Raw genomic sequence first — 23,901 nt, forward strand, 5'->3', positions numbered from 1 at the left:
CCCATTCTGTAGGTTGTCTTTGAGTTTTGTTGACTGTATCCTTTGCTGTGCAAAAGCTTCTTATCTTGATGAAGTCCCAATAGTTCATTTTTGCTTTTGTTTCTTTTGCCTTCGTGGATGTATCTTGCAAGAAGTTACTATGGCCGAGTTCAAAAAGGGTGTTGCCTGTGTTCTTCTCTAGGATTTTGATGGAATCTTGTCTCACATTTAGATCTTTCATCCATTTTGAGTTTATCTTTGTGTATGGTGAAAGAGAGTGGTCTAGTTTCATTCTTCTGCATGTGGATGTCCAATTTTCCCAGCACCATTTATTGAAGAGACTGTCTTTCTTCCAATGGATAGTCTTTCCTCCTTTATCGAATATTAGTTGCCCATAAAGTTCAGGGTCCACTTCTGGATTCTCTATTCTGTTCCACTGATCTATGTGTCTGTTTTTGTGCCAGTACCACACTGTCTTGATGACCACAGCTTTGTAGTATAACCTGAAATCTGGCATTGTGATGCCCCCCAGATATGGTTTTCTTTTTTAAAATTCCCCTGGCTATTCGGGGTCTTTTCTGATTCCACACAAATCTTAAAATAATTTGTTCTAACTCTCTGAAGAAAGTCCATGGTATTTTGATAGGGATTGCATTAAACGTGTATATTGCCCTGGGTAACATTGACATTTTCACAATATTAATTCTGCCAATCCATGAGCATGGAATATTTTTCCATCTCTTTGTGTCTTCCTCAATTTCTTTCAGAAGTGTTCTATAGTTTTGAGGGTATAGATCCTTTACATCTTTGGTGAGGTTTATTCCTAGGTATCTTATGCTTTTGGGTGCAATTGTAAATGGGATTGACTCCTTAATTTCTCTTTCTTCAGTCTCATTGTTAGTGTATAGAAATGCCACTGACTTCTGGGCATTGATTTTGTATCCTGCCACGCTACCGAATTGCTGTATGAGTTCTAGCAATCTTGGGGTGGAGACTTTTGGGTTTTCTATGTAGAGTATCATGTCATCGGCGAAGAGGGAGAATTTGACTTCTTCTTTGCCAATTTGAATGCCTTTAATGTCTTTTTGTTGTCTGATTGCTGAGGCTAGGACTTCCAGTACTATGTTGAACAGCAGTGGTGAGAGTGGACATCCCTGTCTTGTTCCTGATCTTAGGGGAAAGGCTCCCAGTGCTTCCCCATTGAGAATGATATTTGCTGTGGGCTTTTCATAGATGGCTTTTAAGATGTCGAGGAATGTTCCCTCTATCCCTACACTCTGAAGAGTTTTGATCAGGAATGGATGCTGTATTTTGTCAAATGCTTTCTCTGCATCCAATGAGAGGATCATATGGTTCTTGGTTTTTCTCTTGCTGATATGATGAATCACATTGATTGTTTTATGGGTGTTGAACCAGCCTTGTGTCCCAGGGATAAATCCTACTTGGTCATGGTGAATAATTTTCTTAATGTACTGTTGGATCCTATTGGCCAGTATCTTGTTGAGAATTTTTGCATCCATGTTCATCAGGGATATTGGTCTGTAATTCTCCTTTTTGGCGGGGTCTTTGTCTGGCTTTGGAATTAAGGTGATGCTGGCTTCATAGAACGAATTTGGAAGTACTCCATCTCTTTCTATCTTTCCAAACAGCTTTAGGAGAATAGGTATGATTTCTTCTTTAAACGTTTGATAAAATTCTCCTGGGAAGCCATCTGGCCCTGGACTCTTGTGTCTTGGGAGGTTTTTGATGACTGCTTCAATTTCCTCCCTGGTTATTGGCCTGTTCAGGTTTTCTATTTCTTCCTGTTCCAGTTTTGGTAGTTTGTGGCTTTCCAGGAATGCATCCATTTCTTCTAGATTGCCTAATTTATTGGCGTATAGCTGTTCATAATATGTTTTTAAAATCGTTTGTATTTCCTTGGTGGTGGTAGTGATCTCTCCTTTCTCATTCATGATTTTATTAATTTGAGTCTTCTCTCTCTTCTTTTTAATAAGGCTGGCTAATGGTTTATCTATCTTATTAATTCTTTCAAAGAACCAACTCCTGGTTTTGATGATCTGTTCCACAGTTCTTCTGGTTTCGATTTCGTTGAGTTCTGCTCGAATCTTTATTAACTCCCTTCTTCTCTTGGGTGTAGGATCTATTTGCTGTTTTTTCTCTAGCTCCTTTATGTGTAAGGTTAGCTTTTGTATTTGAGTTCTTTCCAGTTTTTGAATGGATGCTTGTATTGCGATGTATTTCCCCCTTAGGACTGCTTTTGCTGCATCCCAAAGATTTTGAACGGTTGTATCTTCATTCTCATTAGTTTCCATGAATCTTTTTAATTCTTCCTTAATTTCCTGGTTGACCCTTTTATCTTTTAGCAGGATGGTCCTTAACCTCCACGTGTTTGAGGTCCTTCCAAACTTCTTGTTGTGATTTAGTTCTAATTTCAAGGCATTATGGTCCGAGAATATGCAGGGGACAATCCCAATCTTTTGGTATCGGTTCAGACCCGATTTGTGACCCAATATGTGGTCTATTCTGGAGAAAGTTCCATGTGCGCTTGAGAAGAATGTGTATTCAGTTGAGTTTGGATGTAAAGTTCTGTAGATATCTGTGAAATCCATCTGGTCCAGTGTATCATTTAAAGCTCTCGTTTCTTTGGAGATGTTGTGCTTAGAAGACCTATCGAGTATAGAAAGAGCTAGATTGAAGTCACCAAGTATAAGTGTATTATTATCTAAGTATTTCTTCACTTTGGTTAATAATTGTTTGATATATTTGGCAGCTCCCACATTCGGAGCATATATATTGAGGATTGTTAAGTCCTCTTGTTGAATAGATCCTTTAAGTATGATATAGTGTCCCTCTTCATCTCTCACTACAGTCTTTGGGGTAAATTTTAGTTTATCTGATATAAGGATGGCTACCCCTGCTTTCTTTTGAGGACCATTCGAATGGTAAATGGTTCTCCAACCTTTTATTTTCAGGCTGTAGGTGTCCTTCTGTCTAAAATGAGTCTCTTGTAGACAGCAAATAGATGGGTCTGCTTTTTTATCCAGTCTGAAACCCTGCGCCTTTTGATGGGGTCATTAAGCCCGTTCACATTCAGAGTTACTATTGAGAGATATGAGTTTAGTGTCATCATGATATCTATTCAGTCTTTGTATTTGTGGACTGTTCCACTGAACTTCTTCTTAAAGGGGAATTTTAAGAGGCCCCCTTAAAATTTCTTGCAGAGCTGGTTTGGAGGTCACAGATTCTTTTAGTTGCTGCCTGTCTTGGAAGCTCTTTATCTCTCCTTCCTTTTTGAATGAGAGCCTTGCTGGATAAAGTATTCTTGGTTGCATGTTCTTCTCATTTAGGACCCTGAATATATCCTGCCAGCCCTTTCTGGCCTGCCAGGTCTCTGTGGAGAGGTCTGCTGTTACCCTAATACTCCTCCCCATAAAAGTCAGGGATTTCTTGTCTCTTGCTGCTTTAAGGATCTTCTCTTTATCTTTGGAATTTGCAAGCTTCACAATTAAATGTCGAGGTGTTGAACGGTTTTTATTGATTTTAGGGGGGGATCTCTCTATTTCCTGGATCTGAATGCCTGTTTCCCTTCCCAGATTAGGAAAGTTTTCAGCTAGAATTTGTTCAAATACATATTCTGGCCCTCTGTCCCTTTCGGCGCCCTCGGGAACCCCAATTAAACGTAGGTTTTTCTTCCTCAGGCTGTCGTTTATTTCCCTTAATCTATCTTCATGATCTTTTAATTGTTTGTCTCTTTTTTCCTCAGTTTCCCTCTTTGCTATCAACTTTTCTTCTAGGTTACTCACTCGTTCTTCCACCTCGTTAACCCTCGTGTTAGGACTTCTAGTTTGGATTGCATCTCATTCAATTGATTTTTAATTTCTGCCTGATTAGCTCTAAATTCTGCAGTCATGAAGTCTCTTGAGTCCTTTATACTTTTTTCTAGAGCCACCAGTAGCTGTATAATAGTGCTTCTGAATTGGCTTTCTGACATTGATTTGTAATCCAGATTTTGTAACTCTGTGGGAGAGAGGACTGTTTCTGATTCTTTCTTTTGAGGTGAGGTTTTCCTTCTAGTCATTTTGCTCAGTGCAGAGTGGCCAAAAGCAAGTTGTATTGGGAAAAAGAGAAAAAGAGAGGAGAGAAAGAAGGAAAGAAAAGAGAAAGAGAAAAAAGGGAAGAAAAAAAAGAAGAAGAAGAAAAAGAGAAAGAAAAAGAAAGGAGAAAAAAAGGGGGTGCGGGAAGGAAACAAATCAAAAACCAAAAAAAAAAAAAAAAAAAAAGAAAAGAACCACGGGGGTTGTATCTTCTGATTCTGTGTTCTTTAAGTCCCTTGGCTTCTCCTAGATCTGGTCCGTCTAGCTGGTCTTCTGGGGGAGAGGCCTGTTGTGCTGATTTTCAGGTGTTAGCATTTGGGGGAGCTGCTGTGCCCCTGCCTGGTGCAGGGCTCAGTGGGGGTTGTTTACCCCGTGAGGCCGCAGGAGGAACAGCCCCAGTGGCGGGGCAGCTCTGGAAACCTGGATTCAGCTCCAGAGCTCTCTGTCTGCAGGGCCTGGAGGCTCCGGGCGGGGCCGCTGATCTGCTCAGCTGGGGCAGGAGCGTCCTTGCTGTCCTGGGCCCTCCCGGCCTCTGCCTGTCCCGGGGGAGGCGGGATCCTGGGCTGTGTCCCGGCGCCCTGTGTCCGGAGCCTGCGCTGGTGGATTCGCGCTCCCGGGCCGCGCAGCCCCCTCCGCGGAGCCGCCGCCCGAGCACCCCGAGCTGCTCCTGGAACCGCGCAGCCCCCTCCGCACGGAGCCTCTTCCTCTGCCCGAGCCCCTCCGAGCTGCTCCCGGGGCCGCGCAGCCCCCTCCGCGGAGCCGCCGCCCGAGCCCCTCCGAGCTGCTCCGGGTCCCGCCGGGTCCCGCCGTGCGCGCTGCAGCCCTTAGGGAGCTCGGCGCACTCTCCTGGGCGCGCAGTTGCTGTTACTGTCCCCGGGAGCCCAAGGGCATCCCCGCCCTCCTGGGTCCTGCTCCACCTCCCCACGAGCCCCTTTCCCCCGGGAAGGTCGGTGCAGCTCCTGCTCCTCCGGGACGGGGCTCTCCTGTCCTGGGGACACTCGCCCCGGCCTCAGCCCGTCTCCTCGCAGGCCCCTCCCCCTTGGAGGCCTTTGTTCCTTTATTTCTTTTTCCCCGTCTTCCTACCTTGATAGATGCGCGAACTCTTCTCACTGTAGCATTCCAGCTGGTCTCTCTTTAAATCTCAGGCCGAATTCATAGATTTTTCAGGATAATTTGAAGGTTTTCTAGGTAGTTTGGTGGAGACAGGTGATTTGGAGACCCTACTCTTCCGCCATCTTGCTCCTCCCTCTGCTTTAAGATTTTCTATTCAGAACAGGTCTCTTAGGACACTGGGGATTTAAATCATGAGGCAAATATTATACTTAAAACATAGGTAAAAAAATAACTAAGGGCGTGGGTTCCAGGACATTGCTTTCTATTGAGAGAGAGATAATTTAATCATTCTGAAAACATGCATATTGAGACTTGATGTCCTGCATGATATTTTCATGTAGTGACCTCTTAATATTTAGCTATTGCTGTGATGATTGCTCTCCATTCGGATGGTTCTTTCCTCAAGATACAATTAAAAGTGTCAGAACCTGAGAGATCAAGAGGTCAAATCCATGTCCAGTGGGAAAGACATCACCTCATTGGATTCACATTGGCCATCATCAGGAGCCTGTGATGTTACAAACGAGGGGCCACCTTAGCCAACATTCACTGAGAATGTGTTTGCTTCTAGGCAACTGAAGAAACAACACAGAATGGAGTACTGGAACTCCACCTTGGGCAGTGGCTTTATATTGATGGGGATTCTGAATGACAGTGGGTCTCCTGAACTGCTCTGTGCCACAATCACTGTCCTATACATGTTGGCTCTGACCAGCAATGGCCTGCTGCTCTTGGTCATCACAGTGGATTCCCGGCTCCATGTGCCCATGTACTTCCTGCTCGGCCAGCTCTCACTCATGGACCTCCTCTTCCCATCTGTTTTCACTCCCAAGACCCTCATGGATTTTCTGCAGAGTGAAAACATGATATCCTTTGGAGGCTGTGCCCTTCAGATGTTTCTGGTATTGACACTGGGTGGTACAGAGGACTTGCTGCTGGCCTTCATGGCCTATGACAGATATGTAGCCATATGTCATCCTCTGAACTACATGGTTTTCATGAGGCCAAGGGTCTGCTGGCTCATGGTGGCCACGGCCTGGATCCTGGCATTTCTGAGTGCTCTAGGCCATACCTTGTATACCATGCACTACCCTTTCTGTAAAGTTCGGAAGATCAGGCACCTGCTCTGTGAGATCCCTCCTTTGCTGAAGTTGGCCTGTGCAGATACCTCCCGATATGAACTCTTGGTGTATGTGACGGGAGTGACTTTCCTTTTGATGCCTCTTTCTGCCATTGTTGCCTCCTATGCACTAATTCTGTGTACTGTGCTTCACATGCCCTCTAATGAAGGGAAGCAGAAAGCCCTAGTCACCTGCTCCTCCCACCTGACAGTCGTTGTGATGTACTATGGAGCTGCCACATTCATGTATGTCCTGCCCAGTTCCCTCCACAGCCCCAGGCAGGACAACATCATCTCTCTTTTCTACACGGTTGTCACTCCAGCACTGAACCCCCTTATCTATAGCCTGAGGAATCAGGAGGTCATGGGAGCCTTGAGAAGGGTCCTGGGAAAATATATGTTGCCAACACACTGTACCTTCTAAAGAGGATTCATGGCTTGTCTCTCACCATTTCTTTTCCCAATCAAAAGTTGTACACAACTGGTCTTTATGTGGTACTCTGTTCAAGTAGATAGAAACACTTAAAAAATTTCTATTTCAATATAGTTGTGAGCATTGACACCTTAAGCTGTACTCACACGGGACACACCACCCTGACCTTGTAAAAGGAACTAGATGTTCATATTGTAAAAGATACTAGAAGAAGTAAAGCATGAAATGAGTATCATAGACTCACTTCATGGTAGGGCATCATCATGACATGATTAGCAAGTAAGTCGACATGGTTAGGGGACCAAGTTTCAGTTTCAATATCATGCAGCAGTGAGAAACAGCATTAGTTTTAGGGTGACCAAGTTCAGTAACCTCTAAATAACAGAGGAGGACTGCTCTCTTAGGTGATTAAAGTTAGAAATAAATATCCTCATAAGATAAAGTGGCCTTTTTTATTAGGTTTTTCAAGCAATTATTTAGAAATAGTAATAGTTTTATAAGTGCATTTGTACTCAAGACTAAGAAGTAGTCGATATTGAATAGATAAAGATAATACCTATGTTGAGATAGTGAATAAGGAAAATGGTGCATCATTATACTGTTTAAAAATAAACAAGAGATGAATAATATAGAATATGAAGGTATCAGATTTGATACAACATACACATACAGTTACAGAGACATCTGTTGCATTTATGCTTGAATTAAAAAATGTGAAAGATCTAAATGTGAGACAAGATTCCATCAAAATCCTAGAGAAGAACACAGGCAACACCCTTTTTGAACTCGGCCATAGTAACTTCTTGCAAGATACATCCATGAAGGCAAAAGAAACAAAAGCAAAAATGAACTATTGGGACTTCATCAAGATAAGAAGCTTTTGCACAGCAAATGATACAGTCAACAAAACTAAAAGACAACCTACAGAATGGGAGAAGATATTTGCAAATGAAGTATCAGATAAAGGGCTAGTTTCCAAGATCTATAAAGAACTTATTAAACTCAACACCAAAGAAACAAACAATCCAATCATGAAATGGGCAAAAGAAATGAACAGAAATCTCACAGAGGAAGACATAGACCTGACCAACATGCACATGAGAAAATGCTCTGCATCACTTGCCATCAGGGAAATACAAATCAAAACCACAATGAGATACCACCTCACACCAGTGAGAATGGGGAAAATTAACAAGGCAGGAATCAACAAATGTTGGAGAGGATGCGGAGAAAAGGGAACCTCTTACACTGTTGGTGGGAATGTGAACTGGTGCAGCCACTCTGGAAAACTGTGTGGAGGTTCCTCAAACAGTTAAAAATAGACCTGCCCTACGACCCAGCAATTGCACTGTTGGGGATTTACCCCAAAGATACAAATGCAATGAAACGCCGGGACACCTGCACCCCGATGTTTATAGCAGCAATGGCCACGATAGCCAAACTGTGGAAGGAGCCTCGGTGTCCATCGAAAGATGAATGGATAAAGAAGATGTGGTTTATGTATACAATGGAATATTACTCAGCCATTAGAAATGACAAATACCCACCATTTGCTTCAACGTGGATGGAACTGGAGGGTATTATGCTGAGTGAAGTAAGCCAGTCGGAGAAGGACAAACATTATATGTTCTCATTCATTTGGGGAATATAAATAATAGTGAAAGGGAATATAAGGGAAGGTGGAAGAAATGTGTGGGAAATATCAGAAAGGGAGACAGAACGTAAAGACTGCTAACTCTGGGAAACGAACTAGGGGTGGTAGAAGGGGAGAAGGGCGGGGGGTTGGAGTGAATGGGTGACGGGCACTGGGTGTTATTCTGTATGTTAGTAAATTGAACACCAATAAAAAATAAATTAAAAAAATGTGATCTGACATGTGTAGAGACATTTTTGAAACATCAAAACAGTTGCAAGAAGCTCATATTTTTAAAGTGAGCATATGCGTGTTCGTGTCCATAGGAAAGGTGGGATTAATATATAATTGACTTTCTAGTTAACTTAAGCATGCTTTATTTTTTCATTTGATATAGATGTGGAAAGATTAGTAACATAAGTTGGGAACTGAAATCTGTTCAGTTAGGAAGTTCTAAAATCCCCTGGTTCAAATAGTTGGATTTTTTTTTTTTTTGAGGATAGTGCTCTGTGAAAACTCAGAAGTGTTTTTTTCTTTATAAGAATAATCCTAAATTGCTAAATCTACAAAGCTAATCATAGGAGCTAAAGCTAATTTTTAATACTAAACCAAGTTCATAATAAAAAAGGAACATTCAAAAACTTAGAATTAAGGAGAAATTAAAGTTGTCCTTTCAGTTTTTTATCCATTTGTCCTTTCTGTTCTTTGTTATCCATACGTGTATTTTACTTGTTATGTACATGATGATTAAAGTCCTGTTTTCCTTTTATCTGTAACATAAAATTTAGTGAAACTTATTTCTTGCTAAGAGGGGACATTGTAGTGTAGGGGTAGGGACTGAGTGGCAGAGAGGGAATAGGCTATATTATGTGAGTGTGACTCTCCATTCTCCCTTTATTATCTGTGTATCTTGGGATATTAAATTAAATCTGTGCCTCAGTTTGCTTATCTTAAAAGTGTTGATAATAAGAGGACTCAGGATGATCTCATGATGTTTTTAGGATGAGTGAATAAGATAATCAATATCAGGCACTGAGACCAGATCCTCAAAAATAGTGCTTAAAACAATGAATAGTAAGTAGTCTTGAAAAAAAATTAATTTTAAATGACCACATAATATTTCATTATATAAAAAAATCTTCTGTAAAACAGACAATTGCTTACATTGAGTTTTAGTCCCCCAAATTTTCTTATGTGAGGGTCTGATTTTAGGTCAAATTTCTAGGAGTGAAATTACTGAGAAATGGCAAAGATACTATTTAAAATTACTGTTGCAGTTATATGGTTTCATTCATATGGGGAATATACAAAATAGTGAAAGGGATTATGGGGGAAAGGAGGGAAAATGAGTGGGAAAAATCAGAGAGGATGACAGAACATGAGAGACTCCTAACTCTGGGAAATGAAAAAGGGGTAATGGAAAGGGAGGTGGGCGGGGGTTGGGGTGACTGGGTGACAGGCACTGAGTGGGGGGCACTTGGCGGGATGAGCACTGGGTGATATGTTATATGTTGGATAAATCGATCTCCAATAAAAATATATTGTACTGCTAGGTATTTATTCAGAGAAACAGAGAGATTTGAAGGGGCACGTGCACCCCAATATTTATAGCATCAAGAACCAGTATGGCCTAAATATGGAAAAAAACCAGATATCCATCAATAGATGAATGGAAAAAGAAGAAGTTATATACCCACACACAGTGGTGTATTACTTGGCCATTAAAAACAATGAAATCCAAAAAATAAAAATAAAAAAAAAAAGAATGAAATCTTGCCATTTGCAACTATGTGGGCGGAACTAGAGGGTATTATGCTAAGCAAAATAAGTCAATCAGAGAAAGACAATTATAGGATTTCTCTCATATGTGGAATTTAATGAACAGATGAACATAGGGGAAGGGAGGGAAAAATAAAAACAGAGAGAGAGGCAAATCATAAGACTTTCTTAACTATGGCGAACAAACAGGGTTGCTAGAGAGGAGGTGGGTGGGTGGATGGGGTAACTGGTGATAAACATTAAGGAAGGAATTTGTTGGAATGAGAGGGTGTTAATATGCAACTGATGAATCCCTAAATTCTACACTGAAACTAATAATACACTGTATGTTAACTAACTTGAATCTAAATAAATTTTTAAGCCATATGGTTATAAAATGCTTATAAAAGAATAATTCAGTAACATTAAAAATATATATACAAAACCCCCAACTAACCAAACAAAAATAAATAAAAAAGAAGTAAAATTAGAAAGGAAAAATATTACTGTTGCAAAGAGTCAAACTGCTTTTCAGGAAGTTAGAAACACTTTGAATTCTGTCTGGTATTAAGCAGAAGTACCTGCCTCACTATAGTCTTCCTAGTGCTGTCTTATCAAATGAACTGTTTTTGCCAATCTAGTAAACATCAAAGAGATGTAGCAGATGTTTTCCTTTATATTACTTATTTTATCCTAATGATTTTTTGTAGCTCTTTAGAGGTGAAGATTTTTTTATAATAAATTTATTTTTTTGGATCCCAGGGCGGCGCAGCGGTTTGGCTCCTGCCTTTGGCCCAGGGCGCGATCCTGGAGACCCGGGATCGAATCCCACATCGGGGTCCCAGTGCATGGAGTCTGCTTCTCCCTCTGCCTGTGTCTCTGCCTCTCTCTCTGTCTCTCTCTCTGTGTGACTATCATAAATAAATAAAAATTAAAAAAAATAAATTTATTTTTTATTGGTGTTCAATTTGCCAACATACAGAATAACACCCAGTGCTCATCCCGTCAAGTGCCACCCTCAGTGCCCATCACCCAGTCACCCCCACCCCCCGCCCTCCTCCCCTTGCACCACTCCCAGTTCATTTCCCAGAGTTAGGAGTCTTTATGTTCTGTCTCCCTTTCTGATATTTCCCACACATTTAACCCCCTTCCCTTATGTTCCCTTACACTATTATTTATATTCCCCAAATGAATGAGAACATATAATCTTTGTCCTTCTCCATTGACTCATGTCACTAAGCATAATACCCTCCAGTTCCATCCACGTTGAGGCAAATGGAGGGTATTTGTCATTTCTAATGGCTGAGGAATAACCATTGTATACATAGACCACATCTTCTATATCCATTCATCTTTTGATAGACACCGAGGCTCCTTCCACAGTTTGGCTATTGTGGACATTGCTGCTATAAACATCGGGGTGCAGGTGTCCCAGCGTTTCATTGCATATGAATCTTTGGGGTAAATCCCCAACAGTGCAATTGCTGGGTGGTAGGGAAGGTCTATTTTTAACTCTTTGAAGAACCTCCACACAGTATTCCAGAGTGGCTGCACCAGTTCACATTCCCACCAACAGTGTAAGAGGGTTCCCTTTTCTCCACATTCTCTGCAACATTAGTGGTTTCCTGCCTTGTTAATTTTCCCCATTCTCACTGGTGTGAGGTGGTATCTCATTGTGGTTTTGATTTGTATTTCCCCGATGGCAAGTGATGCAGAGCATTTTCTCATGTGCCTGTTGGCCATGTCTATGTCTTCCTCTGTGAGATTTCTCTTCATGTCTTTTGCCCATTTCATGATTGGATTGTTTCTTTCTTTGGCTTTGAGTTTAATAAGATCTTTATAGATCTTGGAAACTAGCCCTTTATCTGATAAGTCATTTGCAAATATCTTCTCCCATTCTGTAGGTTGTCTTTTAGTTTTGTTGACTGTATCCTTTGCTGTGCAAAAGCTTCTTATCTTGATGAAGTCCCAATAGTTCATTTTTGCTTTTGTTTCTTTTGCCTTCATGGATGTATCTTGCAAGAAGTTACTGTGGCAGAGTTAAAAAATGGTGTTGCCTGTGTTCTCCTCTAGGATTTTGATGGAATCATGTCTCACATTTAGATCTTTCATCCATTTTGAGTTTATCTTTAAGTATTGTGAAAGAGTGGTCTAGTTTCAATCTTCTGCATGTGGATGTCCAATTTTCCCAGCACCATTTATTGAAGAGACTGTCTTTCTTCCAATGGATAGTCTTTCCTCCTTTATCGAATATTAGTTGACCATAAAGTTCAGGGTCCACTTCTGGGTTCTCTATTCTGTTCCAGTGATCTATGTGTCTGTTTTTGTGCCAGTACCACACTGTCTTGATGACCACAGCTTTGTAGTACAACCTGAAATCTGGCATTGTGATGCCCCCAGCTATGGTTTTCTTTTTTAAAATTCCCCTGGCTATTCGGGGTCTTTTCTGATTCCACACAAATCTTAAAATAATTTGTTCTAACTCTCTGAAGAATGTCCATGGTATTTTGATAGAGATTGCATTAAACGTGTAAATTGCCCTGGGTAACATTGACATTTTCACAATATTAATTCTGCCAATCCATGAGCATGGAATAGTTTTCCATCTCTTTTTATCTTCCTCAATATCTTTCAGAAGTGTTCTGTAGTTTCTAGGGTATAGATCCCTTACTTCGTTGGTTAGGTTTATTCCTAGGTATCTTATGCTTTTGGGTGCAATTGTAAATGGGATTGACTCCTTAATTTCTCTTTCTTCAGTCTCATTGTTAGTGTACAGAAATACCACTGACTTCTGGGCATTAATTTTGTATCCTGCCACACTGCCGAATCGCTATATGAGTTCTAGCAATCTTGGGGTGGAGGCTTTTGGGTTTTCTATGTAGAGTATCATGTCATTGGCGAAGAGGGAGAGTTTGACTTCTTCTTTGCCAATTCGAATGCCTTTAATGTCTTTTTGTTGTCTGATTGCTGAGGCTAGGACTTCCAGTAGTATGTCGAATAGCAGTGGTGAGAATGGACATCCCTGTCTTGTTCCTGATCTTAGGGGATAGGCTCCCAGTGCTTCCGCATTGAGAATGATATTTGCTGTGGGCTTTTTGTAGATGGCTTTTAAGATGTTGAGGAATGTTCCTTCTATTCCTACACTCTGAAGTGTTTTGATCAGGAATGGATGCTGTATTTTGTCAAATGCTTTCTCTGCATCTAATGAGAGGATCATATGGTTCTTGGTTTTTCTCTTGCTGATATGAAGAATCACATTGATTGTTTTACGAGTGTTGAACCAGCCTTGCATCCCAGGGATAAATCCTACTTGGTCATGTTGTGCTAACCTTTAGTATATTGTTGTATCCTATTGGCTAGTATCGTGTTGAGAATTTTTGTATCCATATTTATCAGGGATATTGGTCTATAATTCTGCTTTTTGGTGGGGTCTTTGTCTGGTTTTGGAATTAGGGTGATGCTGGCCTCATAGAACGAGTTTGGAAGTACTCCATCTCTTTCTATCTTTCCAAACAGCTTTAGTAGAATAGGTATGGTTTCTTCTTTAAACGTTTGATAGCATTCCCCAGGGAAGCCATCTAGGCCTGGACTTTTGTGTCTTGGGAGGTTTTTGATGACTGCTTCAATTTCTTCCCTGGTTATTGGCCTGTTCAGGTTTTCTATTTCTTCCTGTTCCAGTTTTGGTAGTTTGTGGTTTTCCAGAAATGCGTCCATTTCTTCTAGATTGCCTAACTTATTGGCGTATAGCAGTTCATAATATGTTTTTAAAATCATTTGTATTTCCTTGGTGTCGGTAGTGATCTCTCCTTTCGCATTCATGGTTTTATTAATTTGAGTCTCCTCTCTCTTCTTTTTAATCAGGCTGGCTAATGGTTTATCTATCTTATTAATACTTTCAAAGAACCAACTCCTGGTTTTGTTCATCTGTTTTACTGTTCTTCTGGTCTCTATTTCATTGAGTTCTGCTCGAATCTTTATTAATTCTCTTATTCTGCTGGGTGTAGGATCTATTTGCTTTTTTTTCTCTAGCTTCTTTAGGTGCAAGGTTAGCTTTTGTATTTGAGTTCTTTCCAGTTTTTGGATGATGCTTGTATTGCATGTATTTCCCCCTCAGGACTGTTTTTGCTGTATCCCAAAGATTTTGAATGATTGTATCTTCATTCTCATTAGTTTCTATGAATCTTTTTAATTCTACTCTAATTTCCTGGTTGACCCTTTTATCTTTTAGCAGGATGGTCCTTAACCTCCACGTGTTTGAAATCCTTCCAAGCTTCTTTTTGTGATTTAGTTCTAATTTAAAAGCATTATCATCTGAAAATATGCAGGGGACGATCCCAGTCTTTTGGTACCATTTAAGACATGATTTCTGACCCAGTATGTGGTCTATTCTGGAGAAAGTTCCATGTGCACTTGAGAAGAATGTGTATTCAGTTGCGTTTGGATGTAATGTTCTGTAAATATCTGTGAAATCCATCTGGTCCAGTGTATCATTTAAAGCTCTTGTTTCTTTGGAGATGTTGCGCTTAGAAGACCTGTCGATTGTAAAGCGCTACATTGAAGTCATCAAGTATAAGTGTATTATTATCTAAGTATGTCTTAACTTTGGTTATTAATTGATTGATATACTTGGCAGCTCCCACATTCGGGGCATAAATATTCATGATTGTTAAGTCCTCTTGTTGGATAGATCCTTTAAGTATGATATAGTGTCCCTCTTCAACTCTCACTGCAGTCTTCGGGATAATCTTTAGTTTATCTGATATAAGGATGGCTACCTCTGCTTTCTTTTGAGGACAATTTGAATGATAAATGGTTCTCCAATCTTTTATTTTCAGGCTGTAGGTGTCCTTCTGTCTAAAATGAGTCGATAAACCATTAGCCAGCCTGATTAAAAAGGAGAGAAGACTCAAATTGATAAAATCATGAATGAGAAAGGAGAGATCACTACCAACACCAAGGAAATACAAACGATTTTAAAAACATATTATGAACAGCTATACACCAATAAATTAGGCAATCTAGAAGAAATGGACGCATTTGTGGAAAGCCACAAACTACCAAAACTGGAACAGGAAGAAATAGAAAACCTGAACAGGACAATAACCTGGGAGGAAATTGAAGCAGTCATAAAAAACCTCCCAAGGCACAAAAGTCCAGGCCCAGATGGCTTCCCAGGGGAATTCTATCAAATATTTAAAGAGGAAACCATACCTATTCTACTAAAGCCGTTTGGAAAGATAGAAAGAGATGGAGTACTTCCAAAATCATTCTATGAGGCCAGCATCACCTTAATTCCAAAACCAGACAAAAACCCCACCAAAAAAGGAGAATTATAGACCAATATCCCTGATGAACATGGATGCAAACATTCTCAACAAGATACTAGACAATAGGATCCAACAGTACATTAAGAAAATTATTCACCATGACCAAGTAGGATTTATCCCCTGGACACAAGGCTGGTTCAACACTCGTAAAACAATTATGTGATTCATCATATCAGCAAGAGAAAAACCAAGAACCATATGATCCTCTCATTAGATGCAGAGAAAGCATTTGACAAAATACAGCATCGATTTCTGATCAAAACGCTTCAGAGTGTAGGGATAGAAGGAACATTCCTCAACATATTAAAGGCCATCTACGAAAAGCCCATAGCAAATATCATCTCAATGGGGAAGCACTGGGAGCCTTTCCCCTAAGATCAAGACAGGGATGTCCACTCTCACCACTGCTATTCAACATAGTACTGGAAGTCCTAGCCTCAGCAATCAGACAACAAAAAGACATTAAAGACATTCGAATTGGCAAAGAAGAAGTCAAACTCTCCCTCTTTGCCGATGACATGATACTGTACAACGAAAACCCAAAAGCCTCCACCCCAAGATTGCTAGACTTATACAGCAATTTGGTAGCATGGCAGGATACAAAATCAATGCCCAGAAATCAGTGGCATTTCTATACATTAACAATGAGACTGAAGAAAGAGAAATTAAGGAGTCAATTCCTTTTACAATTGCACCCAAAAGCATAAGATACCTAGGAATAAACCTAACCAAAGAGGTAAAGGATCTATACCCTAAAAAATATAGAACACTTATGAAAGAAATTGAGGAAGACACAAAGAGATGGAAAAATATTCCATGCTCATGGATTGGCAGAATTAATATTGTGAAAATGTCAATGTTACCCAGAGCAGTTTACACGTTTAATGCAATCTATCAAAACACCATGGACTTTCTTCAGAGAGTTAGAACAAATTATTTTAAGATTTGCGTGGAATCAGAAAAGACCCCAAATAGCCAGGGGAATTTTATTTTATTTTATTTTATTTATTATTATTTTTATTTTTTTAGCCAGGGGAATTTTAAAAAAGAAAACCATAGCTGGGAGCATCACAATGCCAGATTTCAGGTTGTACTACAAAGCTGTGGTCATCAAGACAGTGTGGTACTGGCACAAACACAGACACATAGATCACTGGAACAGAATAGAGAACCCAGAAGTGGACCCTGAACTTTATGGTCAACTAATATTCGATAAAGGAGGAAAGACTATCCATTGGAAGAAAGACACTCTCTTCAATAAATGGTGCTGGGAAAATTGGACATCCACATGCAGAAGAATGAAACTAGACCACTCTCTTTCACCATACACAAAGATAAACTCAAAATGGATGAAAGATCTAAATGTGAGAATAGATTCCATCAGAATCCTAGAGGAGAACACAGGCAACACTGTTTTGGAACTTGGCCACGGTAATTTCTTGAAGATACATCCATGAAGGCAAAAGAAACAAAAGCAAAAATGAACTATTGGGCTTCATCAAGATAAGAAGCTTTTGCACAGCAAAGGATACAGTCAACAAAACTAAAAGACAACCTACAGAATGGGAGAAGATATTTGCAAATGACTTATCAGATAAAGGGCTAGTTTCCAAGATCTATAAAGATCTTATTAAACTCAAAGCCAAAGAAAGAAACAATCCAATCATGAAATGGGCAAAAGACATGAAGAGAAATCTCACAGAGGAAGACATAGACATGGCCAACATGCATATGAGAAAATGCTCTGCATCACTGGCCATCAGGGAAATACAAATCCAAACCACAATGAGATACCACCTCACACCAGTGAGAATGGGGAAAATTAACAAGACAGGAAACCACTAATGTTGGAGAGGATGCGGAGAAAAGGGAACCCTCTTACACTGTTGGTGGGAATGTGAACTGGTGCAGCCACTCTGGAAAACTGTGTGGAGATTCCTCAAAGAGTTAAAAATAGACCTGCCCTATGACCCAGCAATTGCACTGTTGGGGATTTACCCCAAAGATACAGATTCAATGAAACGCTGGGACACCTGCACCCTGATGTTTCCAGCAGCAATGTCCATAATAGGCAAACTGTGGAAGGAGCCTCGGTGTCCATCGAAAGATGAATGGATAAAGAAGATGTGCTCTATGTATGCAATGGAATATTACTCAGCCATTAGAGTAATACCCGCCATTTGCTTTGACATGGATGGTATTGGAGGGTATTATGCTGAGTGAAGTAAGTCAATCGGAGAAGGACAAAGATTATATGTTCTCATTCATTTGGGGAATATAAATAATAGTGAAAGGGAATATAAGGGAAGGGAGAAGAAATGTGTGGGAAATATCAGAAAGGGAGACAGAACATAAAGACTCCTAACTCTAAGAAACGAAAGAGGGGTGGTGGAAGCAGCGGAGGGTGGGGGGTGGGGGTGACTGGGTGATGGGCACTGAGGGTGGCACTTGACGGGATGAGCACTGGGTGGTATTCTGTATGTTGGTAAACTGATCACCAATAAAAAATAAATTTATTATAAAAAAGTAAAAAATAAAATGAGCCTCTTGTAGACAGCAGATAGATAGGTCTTGCCTTTTTATCTAGTCTGAAACCCTGTGTCTTTTAATGGGGTCATTAAGCCCTTTCACGTTTAGAGTTACTATTGAAAGTTATGAATTTATTGTCATCATGATACCTATGCAGTCCCTATATTTGTGGATTTTTCCCTTGGACTTCCTCTATTATAGAATTCCCTCTAATATTTCTTGCAGAGCTGGCTTTGTGGTCACATATTCTTTCAGTTTCTGCCCTTCTTGGAAGCTCTTTATCTCCTCTTCTATACGAATGAGAGCCTTGCTCAATAAAGTATTCTTGGTTGTATGTTCTTCTCATTTAGAACCCTGAATATATCCTGCTAGCCCTTTCTGGTCTGCCAGTTCTCGGTTGAGAGGTCTCCTGTTAATCTAATATTTCTCCCCATAAATGTTAGAGATTTCTTGTCTCTCCGCAAGTAAAGATTATAGTTGACATTGAAATTCTGCAGGTTCAAAACTGTGTGTATTTATTTTTCTTTTTTCTTTTTTGGCTCAATGCTTACAACCTGATTCACTCTCTTTTGAAGTAATACTAGCAGACGACAGTAATACAAAGACTCAAGCCATCCAGCAGCAAACCTAGAAAGCCAAGGTAAATGAAGGGAATATTCCATAACAATAGGCTCCACAGGGCACAACCACACAGGGTGGGGTGGTTGGTGGGGAAAGATCAAGAAGGAGTATCTGACACTGTCACAAAACCCACCTTAAGATCTTGGGACTGAGCAATGACCATGAAAAGAAGCCTTGCTTCTTGGTCTATGCAGTCAGCAATTTAGAAATCGCTGTCAGTGCCTCCTTAGGGTAGCATAGAATCCTGGAGTGTCTGGGCTCATTTAGTGAGAGAACAGAGCAGGGATACCAGGCCAGGAAACATGCCCAAGAGGACTCATTAACATCCTGTTTCCAGGACCAGCATTTGCAGGGGAGACCATTTCACCTGAGCAGTAAGTCCCTGGGAATGTAGAAGTGAAATAAAGTAGAGAGAGTGGGGTCATGGGAGAAGAAGCAAGAACAGCCTCCCCAGGGACAGGCACAGCAAGGTCTCCCTCGGGTAGCTCTTCCCATATCTACTTCCTCCAGATTCCTGCTGCTTTCATCTTTGCTCCAGACCCCAGCAAGAGTAAATGACAGTCTGAGCATCTGGACCCAAGCACTGAGTCTGACAACTTCTCCAGAAGAGCTGGATGGGTTCTCACCTGGAGAACTGAGTGATGGAAGCAGTTTCTCCTAATTCTCCACAGCTGTGAGAACAGGAAACCCATCTCTGAAGGAAGAGCTCCACGGAAACTGCCCAAGGACTGTATTTGTCCTCTGTCTCTATTACATCCCCAGACAAGACCTCTAGAGGACCAGAAGGACCAGATGCCGCCCTGACGCCTGCCTTGGTCAGACTCCTCAGACTCTTAACTCAACTTGGCAAAATTTAAACCAGTTGGAAACTGCTGGAAAAGCTCACTCTTTCCCCATTTCTTTTTTTCTTTCTTTCCCTATTTCTACAGGACAATCTTGACCCTCAACCCCCAGGGCAGTTTGCATGGTTGGGCAACTCAGCTTCTCATTACCTGAGGTAAAAACTTTGTCTCTCTTTCAGGGAAGTATGCATCCTCTAGATACATTGAGTTGAGAAACAGGGCCCAAAGCAGACCCTAAGAACTTAAGCTACTCTGTCTTCCAGGTTCTCTGTACTCTGTCCTAAGGCCCCATAGTCCTGTTTTTCTAAATATGAAGAAAAATGAATGAAAATGAAGAAAGAGTCTATGCTACATCCCAGGTCTGAGTGTCTGCTTCCTGGTGGGAGTATCAGTACCTGTCCTTAGAGCACAGGCTTTGCCGGCCTCTGCTAGAGGACTATTGAACCTCTCTGGTAATAAATGCCTCCAAATCAAGGGCCATCTAAAAATCAATGATCTGTCTTTCATATGCTCTAAAACCTTTCCACCATTAAAATCCTGTAAGCCCAGAAGAGACCAGTAAAAGAACCAGTGAAATATCCTAATTAGAAGCCACAATGTAGGGAAAGACTTAGAGATATGTTTCCCTTACAGATTCTTTGATGCATGGTCAGAATTGGACTATCGCCTAGTTCCCATGATGTATGACCTTGATAGTTGTTAATCCCAGGTTCCTGTCTCTTCTAACTTTTCTCTGGGGGTGGGTGAAATACACTAACGGTTGCTCTCCAGAACAGGAGTTTATCCTCTTTATCTCTGTGGCTCTTCAATCCAGTGTAGATATTCTGTCCCAGCAGGAGGGAGAACAAGGATCTGGGTCAGGTGCAGGAGAAGGAGGGTAGGCTTATTGAGCCTGATTACAACATGTAGCACATGCTCTTTTGCTGCCAGCACCTTTCAATCATTTCTCCCAAAGACAAACATTCTGGTCTTTCTGGGCAGGGCCTCCTCTTCAGAGTTTTGAGTTCTCCCAGGCTTGCATGTTTTCATAACCTGTAATAAAACACCTATGTTGTCATTGAGCCTAAAGGTTTAGCTCATAAAAGCAACACCACATCAAACACACCAAACCCTCATCTCAGTCTAGAATCCCTTCTGCACATGGAGAGCGTGGTGGTTACTGGTCCAGAGGGATGACTGAGGTGGACATAGTTAGCTCTTCCTGTGAGGCTTACATCTACAGCCTTGAGTGCTACAAACAAATGTAGACCTAAGGTATATGGACAATGAAGTGGAAGTGCTTTGTTGAAGTCACAGTTCTGTACCTGCTTTAGGATTTTATATTCAGAACAGGTCTGTTAGGGCACTAACTGGGGATTTAAATCATGAGACAATCATTATACTTAAAACATAGGTACAAAAATAACCAAGGGCTTGGGTGCCAGGATATTGCTTTCTATTGAGAGAGAGATGATTTAATCATTCTGGAAAGATGCATATTGAGGTTTGATGTCCTGCATGATATTTTCTTGTAGTGACCTCTTAATATTTAGCCATTGCTGTGATGATTGCTCTCCATTTGGATGCTTCCTTCATCAAGATACAATTAAAAGTGTTAGAACCTGAGAGATCAAGAGGTCAAATCCATGTCCAGTAGGAAAGACATCACCTCTCTGGATTCACATTGGCCATCATCAGGAGCCTGTGATGTTACAAACGAGGGGCCACCTTAGCCAACATTCACTGAGAATGTGTTTGCTTCTAGGCAACTGAAGAAACAACACAGAATGGAGTACTGGAACTCCACCTTGGGCAGTGGCTTTATATTGATGGGGATTCTGAATGACAGTGGGTCTCCTGAACTGCTCTGTGCCACAATCACTGTCCTATACATGTTGGCTCTGACCAGCAATGGCCTGCTGCTCTTGGTCATCACAGTGGATTCCTGGCTCCATGTGCCCATGTACTTCCTGCTCGGCCAGCTCTCACTCATGGACCTCCTCTTCACATCTGTTGTCACTCCCAAGGCCCTCGTGGATTTTCTGCAGAGTGAATACACGATCTCCTTTGGAGGCTGTGCCCTTCAGATGTTTCTGGCATTGGCGCTGGGTAGTGCAGAGGACTTGCTGCTGGCCTTCATGGCCTATGACAGATACGTGGCCATATGTCATCCTCTGAACTACATGGTTTTCATGAGGCCAAGGGTCTGCTGGCTCATGGTGGCCACGGCCTGGATCCTGGCATTTCTGAATGCTCTAGGCCATACCTTGTATACCATGCACTACCCTTTCTGTAAAGTTCGGAAGATCAGGCACCTGCTCTGTGAGATTCCTCCTTTGCTGAAGTTGGCCTGTGCAGATACCTCCCGATATGAACTCTTGGTGTATGTGACAGGAGTGACTTTCCTTTTGATGCCTCTTTCTGCCATTGTTGCCTCCTATGTACTAATCCTGTGTACTGTGCTTCACATGCCCTCAAATGAGGGGAAGCAGAAAGCCCTAGTCACCTGCTCCTCCCATCTGACAGTGGTTGTGATGTACTATGGAGCTGCCACGTTCATGTATGTCCTGCCCAGTTCCCTCCACAGCCCCAGGCAGGACAACATCATCTCTCTTTTCTACACGGTTGTCACTCCAGCACTGAACCCCCTTATCTATAGCCTGAGGAATCAGGAGGTCATGGGGGCCTTGAGAAGGGTCCTGGGAAAATATATGTTGCCAACACACTGTACCTTCTAAAGAGGATTCATGGCTTGTCTCTCACCATTTCTTTTCCCAATCAAAAGTTGTACACAACTGGTCTTTATGTGGTACTCTGTTCAAGTAGATAGAAACACTTAAAAAATTTCTATTTCAATATAGTTGTGAGCATTGACACCTTAAGCTGTACTCACACGGGACACACCACCCTGACCTTGTAATAGGAACTAGATGTCCATATTGTAAAAGATACTAGAAGAAGTAAAGCATGAAATGAGTATCATAGACTCACTTCATGGTAGGAATTCATCCTGACATGATTAGCAAATAATTAGACATGGTTAGGGGACCAAGTTTCAGTTTCAATATCATGCAGCAGTGAGAAACAGCATTAGTTTTAGGGTGACCAAGTTCAGTAACCTCTAAATAACAGAGGAGGACTGCTCTCTTAGGTGATTAAAGTTAGAAATAAATATCCTCATAAGATAAAGTGGCCTTTTTTATTAGGTTTTTCAAGCAATTATTTAGAAATAGTAGTAGTTTTGTAACCGCATTTGTACTCAAGACTTAAGAAGTAGTCCATATTGAAAAGATAAATAAAGATAATACCTATGTTGAGATAGCAAATAAGGAAAATGGGGCATTGTTATACTGTTTAAAAATAAAAAGGAGAGGGCAGCCCTGAGGCCTGGCTGATTAGCGCTGCCTTTGGCCCGGGACGTGATCCTGGCGACCCGGGATCGAGTCCCATGTCAGGCTCCCTGCGTGGAGCCTGCATCTCTTTCTGACTGGGTCTCTGTCTGTCTGTCTGTCTCTCTTTCCTCTATATCTGTCTCTCTTGAATGAATAAATAAATTCTTTAAAAAAATAAAAATATAGATGAATATATAGAATGTGAAAGTACCATATTTGATACCATGTAGACATACAGTAACAGAGACATCTGTTGCATACAATACTTGAATAAAAAAATGTGACTTTAAATGTGTAGAGACATGTTTGAAACATCAAAACAGTTGCAAGAAGCTCATATTCTTAAAATGAGCATATGTATGTCTGTGTCCATAGGAAAGGTAAGATAATATATATAATTGACTTTCTAGCTAGCTTAAGTATGCTTTATTTTGTCATTTGATATTGATGTGGAAGGTTAGTAACATAAATTGGGAACTGAAATCTGTTCAGTTAAGAAGTTCCAAAATCCCCTGGCTCAAATAGATGGAATTTTGTTTTTTTGAGGATAGTGCTTTGTGAAAACTCAGAAATGTTTTTTTTCTTTATAGGAATAATGCTAAATTGCCAAATCTACAAAGCTAATCATAGGAGCTAAAGCTAATTTAAAACTAAACCAAGTCATAATAAAAAGAGAACATTCAAAAACTTAGAATGAAGGTAAAATTAAAGTTGTCCTTTCAGTTTTTTGTTATCCATATGTGTATTTTACTTAATTGTTATATACACAATGATTAATGTCCTGTTTTCTTTTTGTCTGTAATATAAAATTTAGTGAACCTTATTTCTTGCTAAGAGGGGACATTGTAGTGTAGGAGTAGGGACTGAGTGGCAGAGAGGGATGAGCTAGATTATATGAGTGTGACTCTCCACTCTCCCTTTATTGTCTGTGTATCTTGGGATATTAAATTAAATCTGTGCCTCAGTTTGCTTATCTTAAAAGTGGTGATAATAAGAGGACTCAGGATGATCTCATGATGTTTTTAGGATGAGTGAATAAGATAATCAATATCAGGCACTGAGACCAGAGCCTGGAAAATAG

General features: G+C 40.8%; 2 protein-coding genes across 2 annotated transcripts; both read left to right on the forward strand.

Annotated features, from left to right (window-relative positions):
* The first annotated feature begins 5,779 nt into the window (after window positions 1-5,779).
* Window positions 5,780-6,730, forward strand: OR2AG2C (olfactory receptor family 2 subfamily AG member 2C). Its single transcript, NM_001388912.1, has one exon. The coding sequence runs from the start codon at window positions 5,780-5,782 to the stop codon at window positions 6,728-6,730; it is 951 nt and encodes a 316-aa protein (NP_001375841.1).
* Window positions 6,731-21,215: 14,485 nt separating this feature from the next.
* On the forward strand, window positions 21,216-22,166 carry OR2AG2 (olfactory receptor family 2 subfamily AG member 2). Its single transcript, NM_001388735.1, has one exon. It carries the CDS (start codon window positions 21,216-21,218, stop codon window positions 22,164-22,166), a length of 951 nt encoding a protein of 316 aa, NP_001375664.1.
* The last annotated feature ends 1,735 nt before the right edge of the window (window positions 22,167-23,901 follow it).

This window comes from Canis lupus, chromosome 21 (genome assembly GCF_011100685.1).
Source record: "Canis lupus familiaris isolate Mischka breed German Shepherd chromosome 21, alternate assembly UU_Cfam_GSD_1.0, whole genome shotgun sequence".
Lineage (NCBI taxonomy): Eukaryota > Metazoa > Chordata > Mammalia > Carnivora > Canidae > Canis > Canis lupus.

Bases quoted from the DNA above. Each gene is read 5' to 3' on its own strand.
- OR2AG2C (NM_001388912.1), top strand. From the start codon at position 5,780: ATGGAGTACTGGAACTCCACCTTGGGCAGTGGCTTTATATTGATGGGG.
- OR2AG2 (NM_001388735.1), top strand. From the start codon at position 21,216: ATGGAGTACTGGAACTCCACCTTGGGCAGTGGCTTTATATTGATGGGG.